The 20466-nt window shown below is 49.4% G+C and overlaps 1 protein-coding gene and 1 long non-coding RNA gene across 2 annotated transcripts in view; both read left to right on the top strand.

Moving 5' to 3' along the window:
- The first annotated feature begins 593 nt into the window (after positions 1-593).
- On the top strand, positions 594-3654 carry DUSP1 (dual specificity phosphatase 1). The gene is made up of 4 exons (XM_039235758.1): positions 594-1191; positions 1485-1630; positions 1994-2213; positions 2617-3654. Exons 1-4 carry the CDS (start codon positions 606-608, stop codon positions 2985-2987), a joined length of 1323 nt encoding a protein of 440 aa, XP_039091689.1. The 5' UTR covers positions 594-605; the 3' UTR covers positions 2988-3654.
- Positions 3655-6828: 3174 nt separating this feature from the next.
- The window catches only part of LOC120234089, a 30825-nt gene continuing 17187 nt past the window's right edge, over positions 6829-20466 (top strand). The window contains exon 1 of the long non-coding RNA XR_005528983.1: positions 6829-6985. This is a non-coding gene — a long non-coding RNA (uncharacterized LOC120234089). The remainder of the gene's footprint in view (positions 6986-20466) is intronic.

The following is a 20466-nucleotide window of genomic DNA, read 5'->3' as shown; positions in this document are numbered from 1 at the left end:
GGTTCTTCTCTTGTCCCCCACCCCAGCATTATGACACTGGTCAAGTATATCGCTTCCCTGGGGAACCTGAGTTGTCCGCGCCTGGCGGTGACGAGGAAATGAGCGAGAGCGGTACACGTGCATGCAAAAGCGCAGGAAGCCCCTTTCCGCTCCGGGGGACGGCGGAGAGGGTTCGGGGAGGGGCGCAGGGGAGGGGGAGGGGAGGCTGCGGGCACGCCGCCCGCTCTCCCAGCCGCTCGGATCCGGGAGGTCAGCCCTTGGCTGGCAGCGCTCCCGCCACCTCTCCTCTGGGCCCGGAGAGCGGCGCAGGCCGGATCCCCGGGGACACGGCAGGCGCAGGCCGGACGGTCGGGCTGGGGTCGGAGCCAGCAAGCAGCCAGCGGATCCCGCTCCGAGGCCGATGACGTCTTCGCCTCTGGCTCCGCGGCGCCAAGCCGGGCAGGGCGGGTGACGTCACCACAGGTCACGTGAGCACCATTCAAACAAACAAACCCCCTCCCCCTGCGCGCCCGCTTCTCCCCGCCCCGCCCCGCCCCGCCCCCAGAGAGCCCACATATAAACGCGTTCCCCGGGGCCGAGCTCGCTGCGAAGGACGGCGGGCTTGTATGTGTGACAAGGACCGGAGGGGCAGTCAGGGTAGCGGCCAAGAAGCCGAGGCGGCTCAGAGCCCCGCACGACGCCCCCTCACTCAGTCTAAAGGCAGTTTGGGGTTCGGCGCAGAGAAAACCAGGGTCGGGCTTTTCCTCGAAAGCCTCTGCCCTGCCCTTGGCTTCCGAGGACAAAGAGCACCTCAAACAGGCACGCTGGGGGCGCTGGGGCCGGCCATGGTCATGGAAGTGGGCTCCCTGGACGCCGGAGGCCTGCGGACGCTGCTGCGGGAGCGCGCGGCGCAGTGCCTGCTGCTGGACTGCCGCTCCTTCTTCGCTTTCAACGCCGGCCACATCGCCGGCTCGGTCAACGTGCGCTTCAGCACCATCGTGCGGCGCCGGGCCAAGGGCGCCATGGGGCTGGAGCACATCGTGCCCAACGCCGAGCTGCGCGGCCGCCTGCTGGCCGGCGCCTACCACGCCGTGGTGCTGCTAGACGAGCGCAGCGCCGCCCTGGACGGCGCCAAGCGCGACGGCACCCTGGCTCTGGCCGCGGGCGCGCTCTGCCGCGAGGCGCGCGCCGCGCAAGTCTTCTTCCTCAAAGGTACGCCCTCCGGGGAGCTCGGGCGGCCGCACGTCCCCCCCCCCCCGCCCGACCCCACCCCGCCGCCTGGCCGCGGGACCCCCTGGCCCTCAGCCGCTGCGGGCCGCCTCACCTGGAGCGCGTGGGCGCCCGAGCCCTGTTCTGGGGACTCGGTGGCTTTGTTTGGCTTTAAGAACAAAGGCTTGCCTGCGCCTCCCCGGGATAAACTTCAGCCCTCCTGGGTGGGGGGAATTGTAAGAAGGTGCCCTGTCCCGGATACTAATGGAAACAAAAATGTCTCTTTGTCTTCCCAGGAGGATATGAAGCCTTTTCAGCTTCCTGCCCGGAGCTGTGCAGCAAACAGTCGACCCCCATGGGGCTCAGCCTTCCCCTGAGTACTAGCGTCCCTGACAGCGCTGAATCAGGGTGCAGTTCTTGTAGCACCCCGCTCTATGATCAGGTTAGTAGGGACCCGTGCTAGAGGGGGGAGAGGAATAGCTGGCAAAGGTCTGCAAGAGCAGTACTAGTGGGAATATACAAAACAGCCTGCAAGTTTATAACCAAGGGGGCCCGGGGATATTATTTATCCCATGGTTAAGTGGTCTGATGGAGTGGAGTCTTAACTGCTAGCATTACAGAAATGAACTTGGTGGCTCTGCCCAAGCAAATGGGGTTATTCCCCTATTTATACTCCACCAGCCACCAGCAATACTAAATTCACTCAGTGCCTGAAACTGACTTTTCCAGCAGGGAGTTTTTGTGGGGATGGGCTCCGGAATTGACTCTGGGCAAAGCTTGACAAGTGGATATTTCTGGATTTCAGGGTGGCCCGGTGGAGATCCTGCCCTTTCTGTACCTGGGTAGTGCCTATCACGCTTCCCGAAAAGACATGCTGGACGCCTTGGGCATCACCGCCTTGATCAACGTCTCAGCCAACTGTCCTAACCATTTTGAGGGTCACTACCAGTATAAGAGCATCCCCGTGGAAGACAACCACAAGGCGGACATCAGCTCCTGGTTCAACGAGGCCATTGACTTCATAGGTAAATGGACAGGTGCCTGGGACTTGTGCCTCGCTCCTCCGGTTTTAGTCACTGAGCCCAGCTGTAGGGCAAGGACTTGAATGACATTTGCCTGATCCTTTCTCTGTCTGTTAAGTATCAATCTGGTGCAGGCAACATCCCTGAAAAATAGGGATTTCATGTCCCATTGAATGCATTTCTGAACTGAGGTTCAGAAAATTGAGTTGACTTCTCCATCGGCCTCATGGAGGTGTCCGGTGTTGGTTTAAATCCCTTGCCGTTCTTTGCATAGAGCACCGTGTGACGGCATGAAGTGACGTTGCCCCTCTCTGCACAGGACACCCATGCTTCTTAGGCACCCAATGCCTGGGGTGAGGGTTGTGCTCTTGAGCTCTTCAGTAACCAGCCACCCTTTGTTTTCCAGACTCCATCAAGAACGCTGGAGGAAGGGTGTTCGTGCACTGCCAGGCAGGCATTTCCCGATCCGCCACCATCTGCCTCGCTTACCTCATGAGGACTAACCGAGTCAAGCTGGATGAGGCCTTTGAGTTTGTGAAGCAAAGGAGAAGCATCATTTCCCCCAACTTCAGTTTCATGGGCCAGCTGCTGCAGTTTGAGTCCCAGGTCCTGGCCCCTCACTGCTCAGCAGAGGCCGGGAGCCCCGCCATGGCCGTGCTGGACCGCAGCACCTCCACCACCACCGTCTTCAACTTCCCCGTCTCCATCCCCGTCCACTCCACGAACAGTGCGTTGAGCTACCTTCAGAGCCCCATCACGACCTCTCCCAGCTGCTGAAAAGCCACGGGAGGTGATCTCCACAAAGCCCCCTGGGACTCTAGGCTCCTTGAGGAGAGATGCAATAACTGAGGCGGGGGCTTGCCAGAGCTGGTCCTTATTTATTTAATTTCACCCCCGAGTTCCACTGGGTTCCTAAGCACTCATGGTGATGATGTAGCCTCCAGATGTTTGCCGAACTCAGCACATTCGGGACCAACGTGTAGTGGGTCCATCGAGTCCCTCTGACAAAAAGGGGCAGAAGAGAAAGGACTCCGTTAATGAGGCGATTTCTTTTTGCTTGCTCCTGTTTTTTTGTAGGAACTCTTCATGCTTGACATACCTACCAGTATTACCATTCCTGACGACACATACCTATGAGAACATACCTTATTTATTTTTGTGCAGGTGGTCCACCTTCACAAATGTCCGCGTCTACTCCTAGAAGAACCAAATACCTCAATTTTTGTGTTTTGAGTACTGTAATGTCCTGTAAATACACCCTACGCAGGTTTCTGTTCGGCACCGCTGGAAAGCACCTGTGTTGTTGTTGTCTTTTTAGTTGCCAGCAGTTATATGTTTGATTATTTATGAACTGAAATAATATATTTCTTTTAAGAAGACGTTTTGTTACCTAAGGAGGACTTTTTTTTATACTACAGAATAAATTATGGCATTTCTATTGAAATCTCAGTGCTTTGTTTCGTGGGCAGCCCCAACTGATGCGTCTCCCATCAGTGAAGCAGTCTGGACAAGGGCCTCCCAGATGTATGTCTTGGGGTCTGGGCTCCTACTCCTTTGGGGGCCCTTCCTCCCGTCCAAGGTGGCTGGGCTGCAAGGAAGGTAGGAAAGTGTGATCTGTCATGATAAAACAGGTACTGCAGCTGAACTCTTAATATCAGATCCAGGTGTCTACCCATGTGTTCCTACCATGTCACACAAGGAGCCCAGGTGTTCCCAGTGCCAAAAAGAAACGACCATTTGCTTGGGCTGCCATTTATTTATTTACTTAATGAGAAAACTCCTTTCCAATTTTTTATTTTAATATTAGTTTTTTGAGAGACAGAGTATGAGCGGGGTAGGGGTAAAGAGAGAAGGGAGAGACAGAATCCAAAGCAGGCTGCAGGCTCTGAGCTGTCAGCACAGAGCCTGACGTGGGGCTTAAACCCACGAACCGCAAGATCATGACCTGAGCCCAAGTCGGAGGCTTAACTGACTGAGCCACCCAGGCGCTCCTGTTTAATACTTTACCCAGGATAATATAAAAAGATGCCCTCTCCTTGCTGAGCCGTGCTAGAGTTATGAGGATGATGGTTTTGCAAAACCGCTGACGTGTATGTGCTCCTACTAGGTGTAAGGTAGTGTGCTACCTGCTACCCCAAAATTCAGCAGAAACCTGCAGACAAAGATGCTGAGACCCAGCATAGCTAAGTGGCGGTGGGGGGAATTGGGCCCTACACCTGTTTTGTTCCCTAATTCGATGTGGTTTGTGCTTTATTGCTGGCTTCTCTCACGTGCTCCCTTTTTGCCTTTGAAAAGACTTTCATTTTTGTGAAAAGAACACGAAGCACTACACATAAATACAACATGGACAGAACTCCTGGAGTTCCACCCCCCAACCTGACCATTATTCATGCTTTGGAGTACATCCATGCCAGCATCTCTATTATGTACAGAATATACACAGAATTTTTGGTGGCTGCCTCCTTCAGGTCACTTGCTAGTCTGATTTCATAGTTTTGTTGAAGATAGGCAATCAAATCTGACTTGCTCTAGGGCAAGATTCTGGATTAAAAAAAATTTTTATGTTTATTTTTGAAAGACTGAGCGTGAGCAGGGGAGGAGCAGAGAGAGAGGGAGACACAGAATCTGAAGCAGGCTCCAGGCTCTGAGCTAGCTGTCAGTATAGAGCCAGATGTGGGGCTCGAACCCACGAATCATGAGATGATCTGAGCCAAAGTCGGACAATTAACGGACTGAGCCACTCAGGTGCCCCAAGATTCTGGATTTTTACTCTTGTCAACCAGGCCAAAACAGAGATGGTGTAATTGACTACCAACTCCTAACCTAGTCTATAATGTTGAATTAAATAACAGTGAAGCTCTTAGGTCACTGGTCCCTTAGCTCCTGTCCTCCTACTTGTTTTTGGACAAAGTGATGTAGGAAGCAGAAAAGGAAACCTTTCGCTTGACTTTAGTAGTGCCCTGAATAGTGGTCCTGGTCCAGCCAGGTCATCTAAGGGCTTGACACACAATCAGTGTCCTTGACCTTTACCCACTGGTTCACCATCTGCCACTTGACTCTCAGAGCCTGAAAGAACCTTGAGTTCTAAGTTCTAAGAACTTACCCTGAGCTGGCAAGCTCATTTCCTTGGCTGGGTTTCCCATTGGAAGTGTGTTCACGCCTTTCAAAACAAACCGTACCCTGTGTTTTTTTCAAACCCTAGAAATTTACTATTGCAAATATCTCCTTTCGTGGAAACGTACCAGCAACTTCAAGTCCGTGGCAGATGCCATGGTTGACTTCCCCCGTGGGCTCAGGCCATCACTTTCTGCTAACAGGCACTGGCTGAACCAGAATTAATCTCCAGTGTAATCCACGCAGTGGAAAAATACAGCCGCTGCCTAAGGGAGCCACCAGTGAAAACAATTCACTCCCTTCGCCCAGTGCAAGCTCTGCCTCCCCACCCCCCCCCGGCTCCCATCAGCTCAGGAGAGTAGGGTTGATAATGCTTTTTCTCCACGTATCTGATTCCTAGTCTTTGGGCCCTCCAGAGAATGTCACTTTTGGCCTGATACGGCTTTTCTTAGGTTGGGGGGGGGGGGGAAGTATCTCGTGATGAGGAGAAAGATACTCAAACTATTCAAATGCTTGTTTCTCAATGGGAGATTGAAATAGAGACAACTCCATCATTTAATAGTTATAATGTGGTAATAATAGCTCTCAATTTTAGAGCTAGCTGGGTGCCAGCCACTGTAACTGCTTCACATACCTTCGCATTAAACCTTTAGCAGCAACATCCATTTTACAGAGGAGGAAACTGAGGCTCAGATAGATGAAGGGACATATCCAAGTTCATACAGCAAGTAAACAATATTTGCAGAGATTGGAACTTGGGTCGGAAAGAAGACTGGGAACCAAAGTCCTAGTTCAGTCCAAACAGCTTGAGGGAGCAGGGAAGGGATGAATTTTGTAGCCAACCAGACATCACCATGGTTTTAGCACATAATTTGGGGGTGGAAAAGCTAGTTATCCTTTTGGGCCTCAGTTTCCTTATCTGTAAAATGAGATAGTAAAAGCTGCTTCACGAGTGAGGGGGAAATAGGCTCATAGAAATAGAGTGAGGGGGAAATAGGCTCATAGAAATAGAGTGAGGAGGGGGAAGTGCCTGGCAGGTACCGGGCCCTGGAGGAGCATTTCGATCCCATTCGCCCTTCCTAACAACTTCCAGTGGTTCCCCGGGGTCAGTTTTCCCACTCCCAAAACGACCAGTTTGCACTGGATCTCAATGCACACTTTATGCTCTTCTGTGGTTTCCATTAGGATAGTTCCAACCCCAGACTTCCACCGCATCCTCTCCTTTCCTTGGAATTTTGCAAATCATAGCTCATTTGCCCTGGACTTAACAGCCTCCGCAGTCCATTTCCCTTCCTCCCTCCCCAGCCCATCCAGGATGACGTCATGGTGTGTACACCTTTAAGATTATATAAATCTGTGATCATACAGTGGCCTCCATCCCCATGGTAACGCGGAGGAGTTTCCCTTTTGTGAGGAAAGCTGTCATGTCACTTCCTGCTGCTGACAAATCAGTTTAGGAGATTAAAATAAAGGGGGGGGGGCGGGGAGCGGGAGCCGGCCTCTGAGAACTGCTGGCCACGGCGGTTTCTGGTTGCCATCACAGAGGCAAACAAAGCCGAGGCCATGCGGGGTGGCCCCGCCCAGCGCCAGACTCTTGCCCCGGTTTTCCCACACCTCGCCCGTGGATCCAGGTCACCACCCCGCGATGTTTTCCTCCGCAGGTTGCCTTGGGCGGCGGGTGGGGGGGGGGGGCGAGCAGGTGGGAGGGCTAGCCCAGCTCTGGGGACTTTTCTGGGGCTCTGTAGGGCCAGCCTGCTAGAGAACAGTCTCTGGGGCCAGAGGAGCCTCTGCTCCCCTTTATATCAGCTCAGAAGGTAGCCTGGTTCACCGTTCTCCGGAAAACAAAGAGTGTGCGCCTTGCTAGCACCCGGGGGACAAAACTGCTCTGCTAAGGAAAATACCTAAAATCCACCTTTTTCTTGACTGTGGCTTTTTAAGCTAAGCAGCAGTTCCGTTCGTTCGTTCGTTCATTCATTCATTCATTCATTCATTCAACAAATATTTATTGACACCCTATGTCTAGAGGACACTTTGGCCCAGGACAAATTTCCCACTCTCAAGTAGCTAACAATGGGGGCAGGGGGTGGAGGGAGGGGAAGAAGGCAATATATAAAGAAGATCATTAAGAAATAAGATGAAGGGGCTCCTGGGTGGCTCAGTAGGATGAGCTTCGGACTTGGGCACAGGTCATGATCTCACAGTTGGTGAGTCCGAGCCCTGGGTGGGGCTCTGTGCTGACAGCTCAGAGCCTGGAGCCCGTTTCAGATTCTGTGTGTCCCCCTCTCTCTGCCCTTCCCCTGCTCTTGCTCTGTCTCTCTCTCTGGCTCTCAAAAATAAATAAACATTAAAAAATTCTTTCTTGAAGAAGACGAAGATGAAGACTATGAAAATGGAATAATGAAAGGGGAGGCTTCTTGAGATCTTGGTGGTCAGGGAGGCCTCTCTGAGAAGTGGCTACGACCTGAGAGATACAACCCACTTGCCCATATGAGAGGCAACCGGGGAAGTTTCCTGCCGGGAGGGCAACAAAGACTTGAGGTTTGAGGGGGATTTTTGTGGACCATTAGATAGAACCAGTGACTGGGCATCAGCCAGACCTGAGTTCAAGTACTCATTCTGCCACTTATTAGCGTGTGACTCACTGTGGGTAAATTACCAAACTCTTTAAATCTCAGTTTCCCCATCTGTAATATGGGCCACTAACCACTGACCTTCAAAGGCTTTTTAAGGATTAAATGAAAGGTGGATTAAATGAAGGGCAGTCACCTCTGGGCACATCAGAAAGGTTTGAGAAAGGCTCATTGTCCTCTTGTGACTCAGCTGGTCCCCATTCTGTCACTCAGAGAGCAGTAGTGCTACCTCCCTTAGTGTCCTGGTGAAGGGAAACAGGGAGAAGTGTGCTGTCTTTCCCCATCCTGACGGATATCCTGAGCCTGTGCTCATATCATATTGCCCTCTGGGGACATCAGAGCTTTGTTTGGGGACAGCCGTTACTTGGAGACCACCTAACCTAGCCTATTGACTGTGCCAAGGTGTGCCTTTCGGGGCCTCAGTTTCCCCATCTGTAAGAAGCACCTGAAGAGACCTTCATGTGTTCTCCTTTCCCACCCAACTGCCAGCTCTAAGCCCCTGTCCTCATCCAAGCCTGGGAATGCTCTGGAACCACCGAGGTTCCTTTGGGCTGGCTCCAGGAGACCGAGGGGAAAGGAAATAGACACCTTCTGGGAATGGGCAGCAAAGGGTCCTGGATCTCTGGAAGACAGAGGTATGATGGAGATGTGACCCGTCCCTATGGGAATGGGTCCCCATATAGTCTCCTGCAAAGTATCACATATTCCCAGGCCCCTTTTTTCCAACTCTGGGTAATTCTTTGCCATGGGCCACACTGCCAAGTTCAGCTTTAAAAGCTTCCTCAAGGCTGACACCAATGGACCCTTGAGGTTGGCTGCCTCCTTTCCATTCTTCATGTATATATTCATGTATTTGTTCATTCAGTAACTGTGTATTACTTACCTTTAGTTTGCAAAAACACTCAATATTTACTTCTCCACAGCCCTACTCTCTCTCTGGAATTTGTAAACTTGTCTACACTCCCTTGACCAGACTCACTTTGGCACATAATTCAAGATCCTCCAAAGACGTGACCACTGCCTTCCTTTCCAGATCCTTTTCCTATCCCTGCCCCTGCTCTCCATGACACTGAGACTCATAGCTCTTATGACAGGATATGCTCTTTCTTGCCACCCTTACCTCTGCACATGCTAGGCTTTCGCTTGAATGACCTCTTCCTGCTCAAAATATCACCAAATCCACGAAGCCTTCTTTGACCTATAAAACTTCCTCATCTGTCATCAGTATCCCGAGAACATACAACTTCATCCCACTGCTGCGACCAAGGATCATAATTGCAACTGCCCCCAGGGCCAGGCAGGCCACATAAGTGAGAACTGGGCCACTGGGGGCTGTGGTGACATAGGAAGTTCATGTTCTGTACTATAGGGAAGCTGCCAATCAAGGCGGAAACGTAGGCCCGGTGTTGCCAAACCTTACTGTTGTGTTGTGTTTTGTTTTGTTTTGTTTTTGTTTTTGTTTTTTTTACAGAGAGAGAGCATGGGAGTGGGGGGAGGGGCAGAGGGAGGGAGAGAGAATCTCAAGCAGGCTCCAGGCTGAGAGCAGAGTCCAATGAGATGCTCAATCCCACAACCCTGGGATCATGACCTGAAATCGAGCCAGACACTTAACTGACTGAGCCCCCTGGGGTGCCCCTAGACCTTACTATTTGTAGTAAGGAAGCCAGGAATTGGTGTCTTTATGTCAAATCTCCTTTTTTTCAGAAACCAAACAAAACAGCTGCAGTCTGGATCCAGCCCACTGGCTGTGAGGGCGACTGCTGCTAGCCAACTTTGTGAGCGGCGGGTGACCGATGTTGACTCTGGGCTTCTGGGTCTTAGCCCAGGGATGTGAGCAGCTAGTACTTACACAGTCTTCGGAGTAAAAGAGTGAGTGATGGTCATTTATCCCCTAGAAAGTGCTCAGTAGACGTTAAAACAATATAGAGAGGATTCTGAAGATGTTGTTCCAAGTGCCTGGGGCAAAACTGAATAGATGACGTTGATCTGTATGGCCTCAGGTGGATCACTTCTCTCAATGCCTCAGTTTTTACATCTCTAAAAAGGGAGTGGGGAAGTCTTTGCTGCTGTGTGTGGGATGGTCAAGATTAAATGACATCATATAGAGAAAATGTTTTACACAGTACTTGACACACAGAGCAATAAATGTTAACTGTTTTAATGGTCGCTATCATGATCATCATCATGTTGCGTTGCCCTCGGATGCCTGGTTATTTTAAAATAAAGTTCGGGGGCGCCTGGGTGGCTCAGTCAGTTAAGCTTCCAACTTCGGCTCAGGTCGTGATCTCACGGTTCGTGGGTTCGAGCCCCGCATCAGGCTCTGTGCTGACAGCTCGGAGCCTAGAGCCTGCTTCGAATTTTGTGTCTCCCTCTCCCTCTCTGCTCCTCCCCCACTCATGTTCGGTCGATCTCTCTCAAAAGTAAATAAACATTAAAAAAATGAAAATAAAGTTTCGGGCACTGTATATGAAAAATTTAGGAGATCATTTGAGGCGTAGGTGTTGTCATCTCTTCTCAAGGGGGTTTACTTTTTTTTTTTAAGATTTTAATTTTTAAGTAATCTCTGCCCCCTACATGGGGCTAGAACTTACAACCCCAAGATGGAGAGTCGCATGTTCCACTGATTGAGTCAGCCAGGCGCCCCTGAAAAGGGTTTACTTTGCTGCAAGTGGCAAGGGGCCTAGGAATCCCAGACCACCTTAATGCAGCCAGAGGTTGAGATGGTTTCTATGGTTTCGGAGGACCTGAAGCTGGGGTTTAGACCCTGCATTCTTATTCCAAGGGTGTATCCTTTCGGGATTTCAACTAAAAGCTTGGGGGATTCTTCTGACCCTTCCCCCAGCCTGGATTACTTTTTTGGGGGTAATACACAAACAAGCATGGGGTGGTACGGGGTCCCCCCAACTCCCGTCTGTGTGCCCTGAATGCCATTATTTGTCCCATTAGACTCATGAGTCTTTTAAAAGCTCTGCTGTACCTCTTAGCCTTCCAGTCCCCTATTTCAGAATTGGCAGATACTCACTGGGGAGAAGAGGCCCCCAAGGCTGTGCTCATGCCTCTGGTTTTCCTCCTCCAGACCTTGATTTCACAATTCTTCACTGTCCTTTTAGTGCTTGAGTGTCCTCAAGTATTAAGACTTAAGTGTTTAGAAATGTTTTATCCCACTTTCCCGGTCCTCAGTCGTAGGGCGGTTCTGAATTACGTGGTCTGCCATGACTAGAAGAGAGTTAAACTCTGAAAAATCCAGAGTGGCATATCTAACACGTCAGGTCATTTTCGTCCTCTCCCCTGAGCCCTCTTAGGGTTCCCATCTCGCTCAGGCTCAAAGGCCGAGTCCTTACAAAGGCTGAAAGAGCTCATGTGACTTGTCTTGCTGATATGCCCCCGACCACATCTTCGCCCTTCTTCCCCGCCAACTCGTCTCCAGCCAAGCTGGCCTCATGGCTCCTTCTAGAAGGGCAGACTTCACCCTTGCTCCAGAGACCCATGCCCTTCCCCCACCCAGACCCATGTTCCTTCAGATCTCGGCGGTGCCAGCTCCGTCACTTCCCTTAGCTCTCTGTTCAAAAGTCATCTCATCAGTGGGCCATTTCCTGACCGCCCTGCCCCCCAGCCCTGGCCTCCCATACCCCTCTCTTTGCTTTATTTCTCAACATAGACTTATCACCACCTAATCTTTATTTAGTTGTGTATGGTCTATCTCCTTATTAGAATGAAAAGGCTCGAGGGCAGGGGCCTAGTCTGTCTCGTTCACTGCGGGGTCTCCTGCTCTTAGAACAGTTCCCGGCATGTGGTGGGCGCTTAGTAAATTTCATGACTACATGAAAGAACTCGGAAGGCTCCAGATAATTCCTTTCCTTTCTGGGCCCGTCCTGGGCCCAAACTAGAGGGAAGTGATCCTTTACTATTCAACCAATCTCTTTCCCTTCCATATGAAGCAATTTCCCTTGGAGAATTTCCAGTAACACGCAGTGGTGTGGACATGAAATAAAGCCTAAAAGCACTCTGAGAGCAGGAAGCAACATGAGAGTCCTGGCTATCGAAGACCTACTGTCCTGGGGCTCCATTCCTGTGACCAGAGCTGTGATTCTAGAAGGGGTGCTGGTGGGAAAGTCTGCTCAGGGACCCCACTCTGAGCCCCATCATCCCACTGCTTCCTTCCCCATTTCCTTCCTCCTGTCTGGAGGAGAATTCCCCATGGCCTGTACCTCTAGTGAAGAGAATGGGGCAGTGGGTGATTCATGGGGAAGTCTGTAGGCCTGCTTGGAGCTCATGACTCACAGCTTCTCATCCAATAGGAGAATTAGAGATCTGTGCAGAATCTCCTGGAAATGTCCTTTGGCAAGGTCTTTAGTGACCACTGGGGACTCTCCCCAAAGAGCTCGCGATGGCACCCACCTGGCACTCACCAGTCTGTGTGGAGGTATGTCTGTTGCTCCAAAAGTACACAGGGAAGGAAAAAAAGAAGGGAGACAAAGAGAGGGAGAGGAGAAAGGGGGGCAGGGGTAAGGGCATCTGCCCCTCCCCCCACCCCAGACTGAGACACTGAAGGTGGGATCATGTCCTTTTCATTTCTGTGTCCCCAGCTTCCAGTGCAAGGACTGGCGTATAGTTGGGTAAGTGCGTGGTTGTGTAAATGAAGAAAAATTGGGGATCTTGAGGGACTTCATTCTAGGATATTGCCACCTGGCAGAGCCTAAAGGCAATGGCAGGTAGAGGGTTGCCAGTGGCAGCCAGGTTGTGGTTTGGTGTCCATTGCGGATGACACTGGAGAGGCTGGGGCAGTGGTCCTGGTTGACGTAGATGCTCTGGCCCAGTCTGGTCATGCTAACTCATGCCGGGCCCTGCGCTGACCCTGGATGCTCAGGGATGGAGAAGCCATGGTCCCTGAACTTGACTCTCGTGGCAAGTGGTAGAGATGGATGGTTTGTCCAAGGATTTGAGGTGGCGAGGTGGGGACAGGACATGGGGCAGGCAGATCACAGGGGAGCAGGTAGAGGAGGAAACAAGGAAGAACAGCTTTTTTTTTTTTTTAATATTTTTATTTATTTCTAGGAGAGAGAGAGAGAGACAGCGTGAGCAGGGGAGGGTCAGAGAGAGAGGGAGTCACAGACTGAAACAGGCTCCAGGCTCTGAGCCGGCAGTCAGCACAGAGCCCGACGCGGGGCTCGAACCCACGAATCGCGAGATCATGACCTGATCGAAAGTCGGACGCTTAACCGACTAAGCCACCCAGGCGCCTCAAGGAAGAACAGCTTTTTGCAGGGGGTAACCTTCAAGCCCTGGCAGCCAGAAAGGACTTCTGTCTGCAGGGTGAGGGATAGTGGTCTGAAGCCAACTTATTACTCAGTGGATTTTATGGAAGAAAGAAAGTTCCCAGACTTGTCCCAGGCCTGACCTAGTTGCCCTAGAAATGAATTTCCAAGAGCCCTCTTAAGAGTTGTCCCCTCCTTATACAAAATGGACCAGAGCCTTGTGCCTCCTGTGGAGGGAAATTCAAAGGGCACTCACCTTGGTGCCCTGAGTGAAGCCAAGGAAATGACCTCCAGGGAAGAAAGACTGAAAAGTATTAGCTTGGACCTTGGCCCCGGCTCCCTCTCAAGGTGACTGATCATTGGATGAATTGTTTGGGCTGTTTTCCTTTCACTGCAGGCAGGGGAAGGGTTGCTGCAGGCTTTGCTGGCCACCCTCCTTCATCACATCATAGTCATCACCACCAGAGGCTAGCAGTGCCTGAGCAGGAGCCAGAGGCTTCAGGCAAGAGCTTTACGTTCTAGCTCCGCGTGTAGCATCTCCTTGCTGTGTGACTCTCAGCAAGTTACACAGCCTCTCTGGTTCTGTAGTCCTAAAATGTGGAGGAGATGAACTGAGAGGCTCACTGTAGACCTGAACCCTGCAGAGTACAGTGTCTCATGAAAGTGATAACTTTATTGTGACCGCCTTGTCCCCCCAGCCCTGAGTGAGCCATTTGCGCTCCCACTCACACTGACTTTGAACATCACAGGGCACTGCTAGCATCGAACCCTGGTTACTCTACTGTGAACTGTTTCCCTAGTGTGAAGGGCCCTGCAGCCTTGGAGAGGCAAGCCCTTGGGTCCCATTTGGACATTGCTCACCCTATTGTAAAGCCTGTAAGAGATTGGGGATGACTTTGTTTCTGATACCAGGCCAGAGCTAGTGCCTACGTTAGCCATGCCAGCTCAGGGTAGGAGAAGAAAGGTAAAGGAAGTCTCTTTTATTTTTTTAATTTTTAAATTATGTATTTATTTTGAGAGAGAGAGAGAGAGAGAGGGAGAGAAAATCCCAAGCAGGCTCTATGCTGTCAGTGGGTGCAGAACCTGATGCGGGGCTCGAATTCATGAACTGTGAGATCATGACCTGAGCCGAAACCAAGAGTCAGATGCCCAACCCACTGAGCCACCCAGACACCCCAGATGTCTCTCTTGGTGAGCACCGACTGAGACCATTTGCTTTACACATGTGATTCATTTAATGCTCTTATCTGGCTCTCTAACAGGGCTTATCAGTGTTGCCATGTTACAAAGAGTAGTAACTGCGGCTTGGAAGACTAAAGGACTTGCTGAGAGCCACACGGAGTCTAGTCCAAGGCTCAAGCCTGTCAGGGTCTTTCCTCTGCATCAGGCAAGACAAGAGTGAATCCTGCCCTCACTCTGAGGTTTGCTCTCCTGCTTTAGAGTTGGGGAAGGTGGAAAGTGCTAAGGATGAACTACTAGCTGGTGCTTCCCCCCCCGAGGGCTGGGGAGGGGATTATGTAATCTTGCGTTCTCAGCACCCTCAATAAATTCAGACACGATCAAACTATGTAAGGCATAAATGTCTGGTTGCCCCCTAGTTTCTGTTCTTAGTTTCTTCCTTTGATTTTTAGCCAGGTATATGTCTTACATTTCCAAGTCTCCCTTGGAGCCAGGTACAGCCATTTGAATATAAGCCTAAGGTGTATGCAATTTCCAGGGAGTTTTCTTAAAGAGAGAGGAAATGTTTTTCTTCCTCCTTTCATCTTTCTTGTTGTCTAAAACACAGATGTGATGGCTGGAGCCAAGGCAGCCATTTTGAACTACAAAGCAATGCTGGGCATGATATCGAGCAGCAAGATTAAGAAGTCTGAGTCCCTGAGGATTGTTGGGGGATAATTCTCCATGGAATTTTTATACGTCTTGTGATATCTTTTGTCTGGAGACATTTTTCCCCCAAAGAACATTTGTATGGCAAATAGCTGGGGGGTGGGTGGGGACAGAGACAGTGTATTTCCTTCTAGAACAGAGAACAGATTGATTTCCTGACCAGAATAATAAAAAAATTCATCGTCCAGAGCAAACGTTGGCTCGATTTGCTAGTAGGTTTTTAGATTAGGAGTTTTCTGTACTGAGTATGTCTCAGCTCAGACACAAACCCACGGGGTGCACACCATCCACCTGGGCCTTCTGTATTGGCCTCAGGGAACTTAGGGGACAAGGGGAACAGTGTAAACATGAACTTCATGCTCCCTCCTGTGCTATAATAAAATCCTTTGTCTCTGAGCCAGGAGTCTTGTGTCTCCTGCAAGCATCTGTGAAACTACAGTAAGCTCACTAGTTAGTTTTCAAGTAGGAAAGAAATCTCGGACCCTTCGTGTTTCTAACAAGGACTTCAAGGAGCAGAGAGCACTTTCATTAGCTCTAGAGGGCTTTTTATTTTTCCTTTTCCTAATTTTATTGAGATAAAATGTATCTCAATAAATGTATCTGTTTTAAGCTTAAAGTTTCATGAGCTTAGACAAATGTATACAGTTTTATGAATTTTTGAATTTTGGCAAATGTATACAGAATGTGTTATGCCTATCAACACATCCAAGATATAGAGTCTATCCTTCAAAAACATCTCCTCATGCCTCTTCCCAATCAGTCCCTACTCCCTACCTCAACCAGCTAGGGATATGATTTTTGTCACCACAGATTAAATTTGTGATGTCTAGAGTTTCACATAAATAGAATCATACAGTATTCTTTCTCTTGTGTCTGGCTTCTTTCAAGTAACATCATTTTATTTGTTTTAATTTTTAAAATGATATTTTTAGAGACAGAGAGAGCACAAGTCGGGGAGAGGGACAAACGGAGAGAGGGAGAATCTTAAGATGGGCTTGATCGTGAACTGTGAGATCAAGACCTGAGCCGAAATCACGAATCAGATGCCCAACTTCACCACCCGGGGCTCCTCAATCAGCATAATTTTAAAAGATTAATCTATTTTGTTGGGTGTATCAGTAGGTTTTTTTTTTCTTTCCTTGGTACCCATATCTTTACTCAGTTCTTTCTCCCAATCCACAGACACCTGCATTGATTGATTGATTTTTTGGTCTGGGCTATTTTATTTTATTTCTAAATTTACATCCAAGTTACTTAGCATATAGTGCAATAATGATTTCAGGAGTAGAACCCAGTGATTCATCCTCTGTATATAACACCCAGTGCTCGTCCCAACAAGGGTCCTCCTTATGCCCATCGCCTGTTTAGCCCATCCCCCCACCCGCCACCCCTCCAGCAACCCTCAGTTTCTTCTCTGTATTTAAGAGTCTCTTATGTTTCATTCCCCTCCCTGTTTCTATGTTATTTTTGCTTCCCTTCTTTTATGTTCATCTGTTCTGTACCTTAAAATCCACACATGAGTGAAGTCATATGATATTTGTCTTTCTCTGACTAATTTCACTTAGCATGATACCCTCCGGTTCCATCCACATAGATTCAAATGGCAAGATTTCATTCTTTTTGATTGTCGAGTAATAGTCCATTGTACACATATACCATATCTTCTTTGTCCGTTCATCTGTCGATGGCCATTTGGGCTCTTTCCATACTTTGGCTATTGTCGATAGCGCTGCTATAAACATGGGAGTGCATGTGCACCTTTGAAACAGCACACCTGTAGCCCTTGGATAAATACCTAGTAGTGCAATTGCTGAGTCACAGGGCAGTTCTACTTTTAATTTTTTGAGGAACCTCCATACTGTTTTCCAGAGTGGCTGCACCAGGTTGCATTCCCACCAGCAGTGCCAAAGAGATCCTCTTCCTCAGCATCCTCAGTCCTTGCCAACATCTGTTGTTGCCTGAATTGTTAATTTTAGCCATTCTGACAGGAGACACCTGCATTTATTATGGCTTTTTGTTTGAAGTAACACACAGTGTTATATTAGTTTCAATTGTCCAGTGCAACGATTCAATAGTTCTCTACATTACTCAGTGTTCACCATGATAAGTGTGCTCTTAATCCATCCGCACCCCGCCCCTGCCATGTATCAGTAGTTTTAGAAAAGCTTTTAAAATATATTTTATTTTTTCAAGCAGTTTTAAGTTCACAGGAGAACTGAGTGGAAAGCACAGCGAGTTCCCATCCACCCCCTGTCCGTTGTCAGGCATAACCTCCGCCCCCACGATCAACATATCCCACTAAAGTGGGACATTTGTTACAACCTACACTGTCACATTATTGTCACCCTAAATCCATAGTTTACATTAGGGGGTCACTCTTGATCTGGTACATTCTATGGGTTTGAATGAATGTTTGATGACATGTATCCACCATCATAGTATATCATACAGAGTAGCTTAACTGCCCTAAGAACTGAGCTCTACGTGTTCATCCCTCCCTCGCCCCCGACCCTTGGAAACCACTCATCTTTTTACTGTCTCTGTAGTTTCACCTTTTCCAGATGTCGTTTATGATTACACAGTATGTAGCCTTTTTGGACTGGTTTCTTTCACTTAGTAGTATGCATTTCAGTTTCCTCCATGTCTCTTGATGTCTTGATGGCCCATCTTTTTCAGTGCTGAATAATACTCCATTGTCTGGATGTACCATAGCTTATCTATCCATCCATCTACTCAAGGACATCTTGATTACTTCCAAGTTTGGGCAATTATGAATAAATAATTGAGCATATAATTCATAAATAAGTATTAGAAATAACTATGAATAAAGCTGTCATACATGTCCACGTTAGGTTTTTGTGGACGGAAGTTTTCAGCTTCATTCAGTCAAGAAACACAAGCCCGATTTCTGGATTGTATTGTAATATTTAAATTAAATATAGGCATGTAGTTAGTATCTTGTTTTGACTTGTGATTCTCTAATGACATATTTGCCATCTTTATATCTTCTTTGGTAAGGTGTCCGTTCAGATCTTTGGGGATTTAAAAGAAATCAGGCAGTTTTTTTCTTGTCGTTGAATTTTAAGGTTTTTAAAAAAATGTTCATTCATTTTTGAGAGAGGGAGAGCAAGCAGAGGAAGGGCAGAGAGCGAGGCAGACACAGAATCCGAAGCGGGCTCCAGGCTTTGAGCTGTCAGCATAGAGCCTGATGTGGGGCTTGAACTCATGAACCATGCGATCATGACCTGAGCTGAAGTCTGACACTTAACTGACTGAGCCACCCGGGTGCCCCGAATTTTAAGGTTTTTTTGTGTGTATTTTGCATAACCATCTTTTATCACGTGCATCTTTTAAAAATATCTTCTCCCAGACTTTGGCTTGCCTCCTCTTTCTGTAGAATCTGGTGAGCCCTTTTGTATGTGAGAAAATCATATTCCTATATTCCCATGTTGTTTAAGCCACGGAAATGCTGGGTATTTCTTGCACCTGAAACTAATTCTAACCAATACATGAAGTCATACTTTTGCTTAGAATCTTCCAATAGCTTCTCATCATACCCAGAAAGGAACCCACCTCCTTCTGTGGCTTCCATAGGCCCAGTTAGTCTATCCTTGGCTGAATGGTTAAGAGCAAGGCCTTTGGAACCAGGGTTCAAATTCTGGTGTGCCTGTGACCTTGGGGAAGTTATGTAACTCCTTGGTACCTCAGGTTCCTCAGCGGTATAATGCGTTAATAATAGACCTACTGTATCGAGGTGTTGTAAGGGCTGAATAAATTACCACAGCGGCCACAGCGTTTGGCACCTGGCAAGGGCTCCATATGCATTGCTCCTGGAGTGGCCCCTCTCCCCCTCACCTGACCACTGCCATGAGCCGTAGGGACTTTCTTTCATTAACTTTAATCACTGAGCTCATTCCCACAGTAGAGCATTTGCATCTTCCCTCTGCCTGAAACTCTAACCTCCACACCCAACACACACACACATACACACACACACATACACGCATGTGCACGCACACTCAAATACATATACTCACACCCACACAAACACTTCCAAACATGTGCAGCACGCACACAAGCACACACACACAAACACAGATGTGCATCCGTGGTCATCCACCTCTGCTTGTGAACACACTCCTACCCACGCAGGCTCACATTCGCCGTCACTCACTCGCTCACACGCACACTGCTGCACACATGCCTTTGTGAGGCTGGCTTCCTCCCCTCCCTGGCATAGCCCCTCCCTCCATCTCTCCACTTTGGCACCACATGCGCTGACTTTGTGGCCACTCTCTGCCATGGCTGCCCCTGTGCAGCCGACGTTCATTAAGCAACAAGAGGCACCAGGCGCGGTCCTAGCCTCTGTTCTGGGGTGACTGTGCTTTATTGCTGCTCCCTGTCTGGACTGTGAGCATCTGTTGAGCAAGGGCCCTATCGACTTTATTCACAGCTGCAGCCCCAGCCCCAGCACAGATCTGGAACATAGTAGGTGCTCAAAAAATATTTGGAGAAATGAATGAATGAGGGGACCTGGCTGTGCCTTGACTCCCTTCTCGGTTGCTCAGGCTTTGTCAAAGCTTGGTGGCAGTTCTGTCTCTGCATTTCCACAGACACGGGGATGTGGCCTCACCTCCTTGGTGGAGTGGCTGGGGAACACCTTCCTTCTTCTGCTTCCGTTTCCCTCACCGAAAGTAGGCAGGCAGGCTTTGGGCAGCCGCAGAGAGAGAGCCCAGGCAATGTTCCCACTCTAGCGTGTGGCCTTGACCCTAGGCACACCGGCCCGGCAGGCCTGGCCCCTCTCCCTGGGCACAGCCCTCTCCACCCTGCTCCCACCTTAGGCCAGAGCTGGGAGGCTCAGGCTGGGAGGCAGGGCAGGAATCTGAAGCCTCCACAAATAACCCCTAGGCGTTCTCCTTCTCTCTTGGCTCTGGGTTCTCACCAACTCGATGGGAAACAGGTAGAGGTCAGGTATCAAATCTGGAGAATGGAAAGTAGTTTGGAAATAGTTTGAAAATGTATATTCAAAATTTTTTTAATCCTGTGTACCACCGACAAAAAGCAAGTTTGACAGAAATCTTCATGGGGGTGGGGTAGGGGTTCTGGAGAAATCAAAGCAAAGGTATTAAAGATGTGGAAATACTGCCCGAAGAACAGAGAGACATCTGCCTCGTGAAAATGAGATGCTTGGTGTGCGCGTGTGGGTGGCTGTTCAGTGCGTGCGCAGGTGCAGCTAGGCACCGAGGGCACAGCTGGGTGTCCCTGCTTGTGTGAGCACCGCCGAGGCCCTTGTGCGATTGTGCAGGTGTGAACACATGTGATGTCTTTTCGGGATGGAGGGGAAGGGCATGACATGGGATGGAGGAAGGG

The sequence above is a fragment of the Hyaena hyaena genome, unplaced genomic scaffold, assembly GCF_003009895.1.
Source record: "Hyaena hyaena isolate Hyena2069 unplaced genomic scaffold, ASM300989v1 scaffold_102, whole genome shotgun sequence".
NCBI lineage: Eukaryota > Metazoa > Chordata > Mammalia > Carnivora > Hyaenidae > Hyaena > Hyaena hyaena.
Note: the sequence above shows the minus strand (reverse complement) of the source record. Positions and strands in the feature narration are given on the sequence as shown.

Coding starts and splice junctions, on each gene's coding strand:
- DUSP1 (XM_039235758.1), top strand. CDS start 606: ATGTGTGACAAGGACCGGAGGGGCAGTCAGGGTAGCGGCCAAGAAGCC. Junction 1,631..1,993: donor GCACCCCGCTCTATGATCAG/GTTAGTAGGGAC, acceptor TCTGGATTTCAG/GGTGGCCCGGTGGAGATCCT. Junction 2,214..2,616: donor CGAGGCCATTGACTTCATAG/GTAAATGGACAG, acceptor TTTGTTTTCCAG/ACTCCATCAAGAACGCTGGA.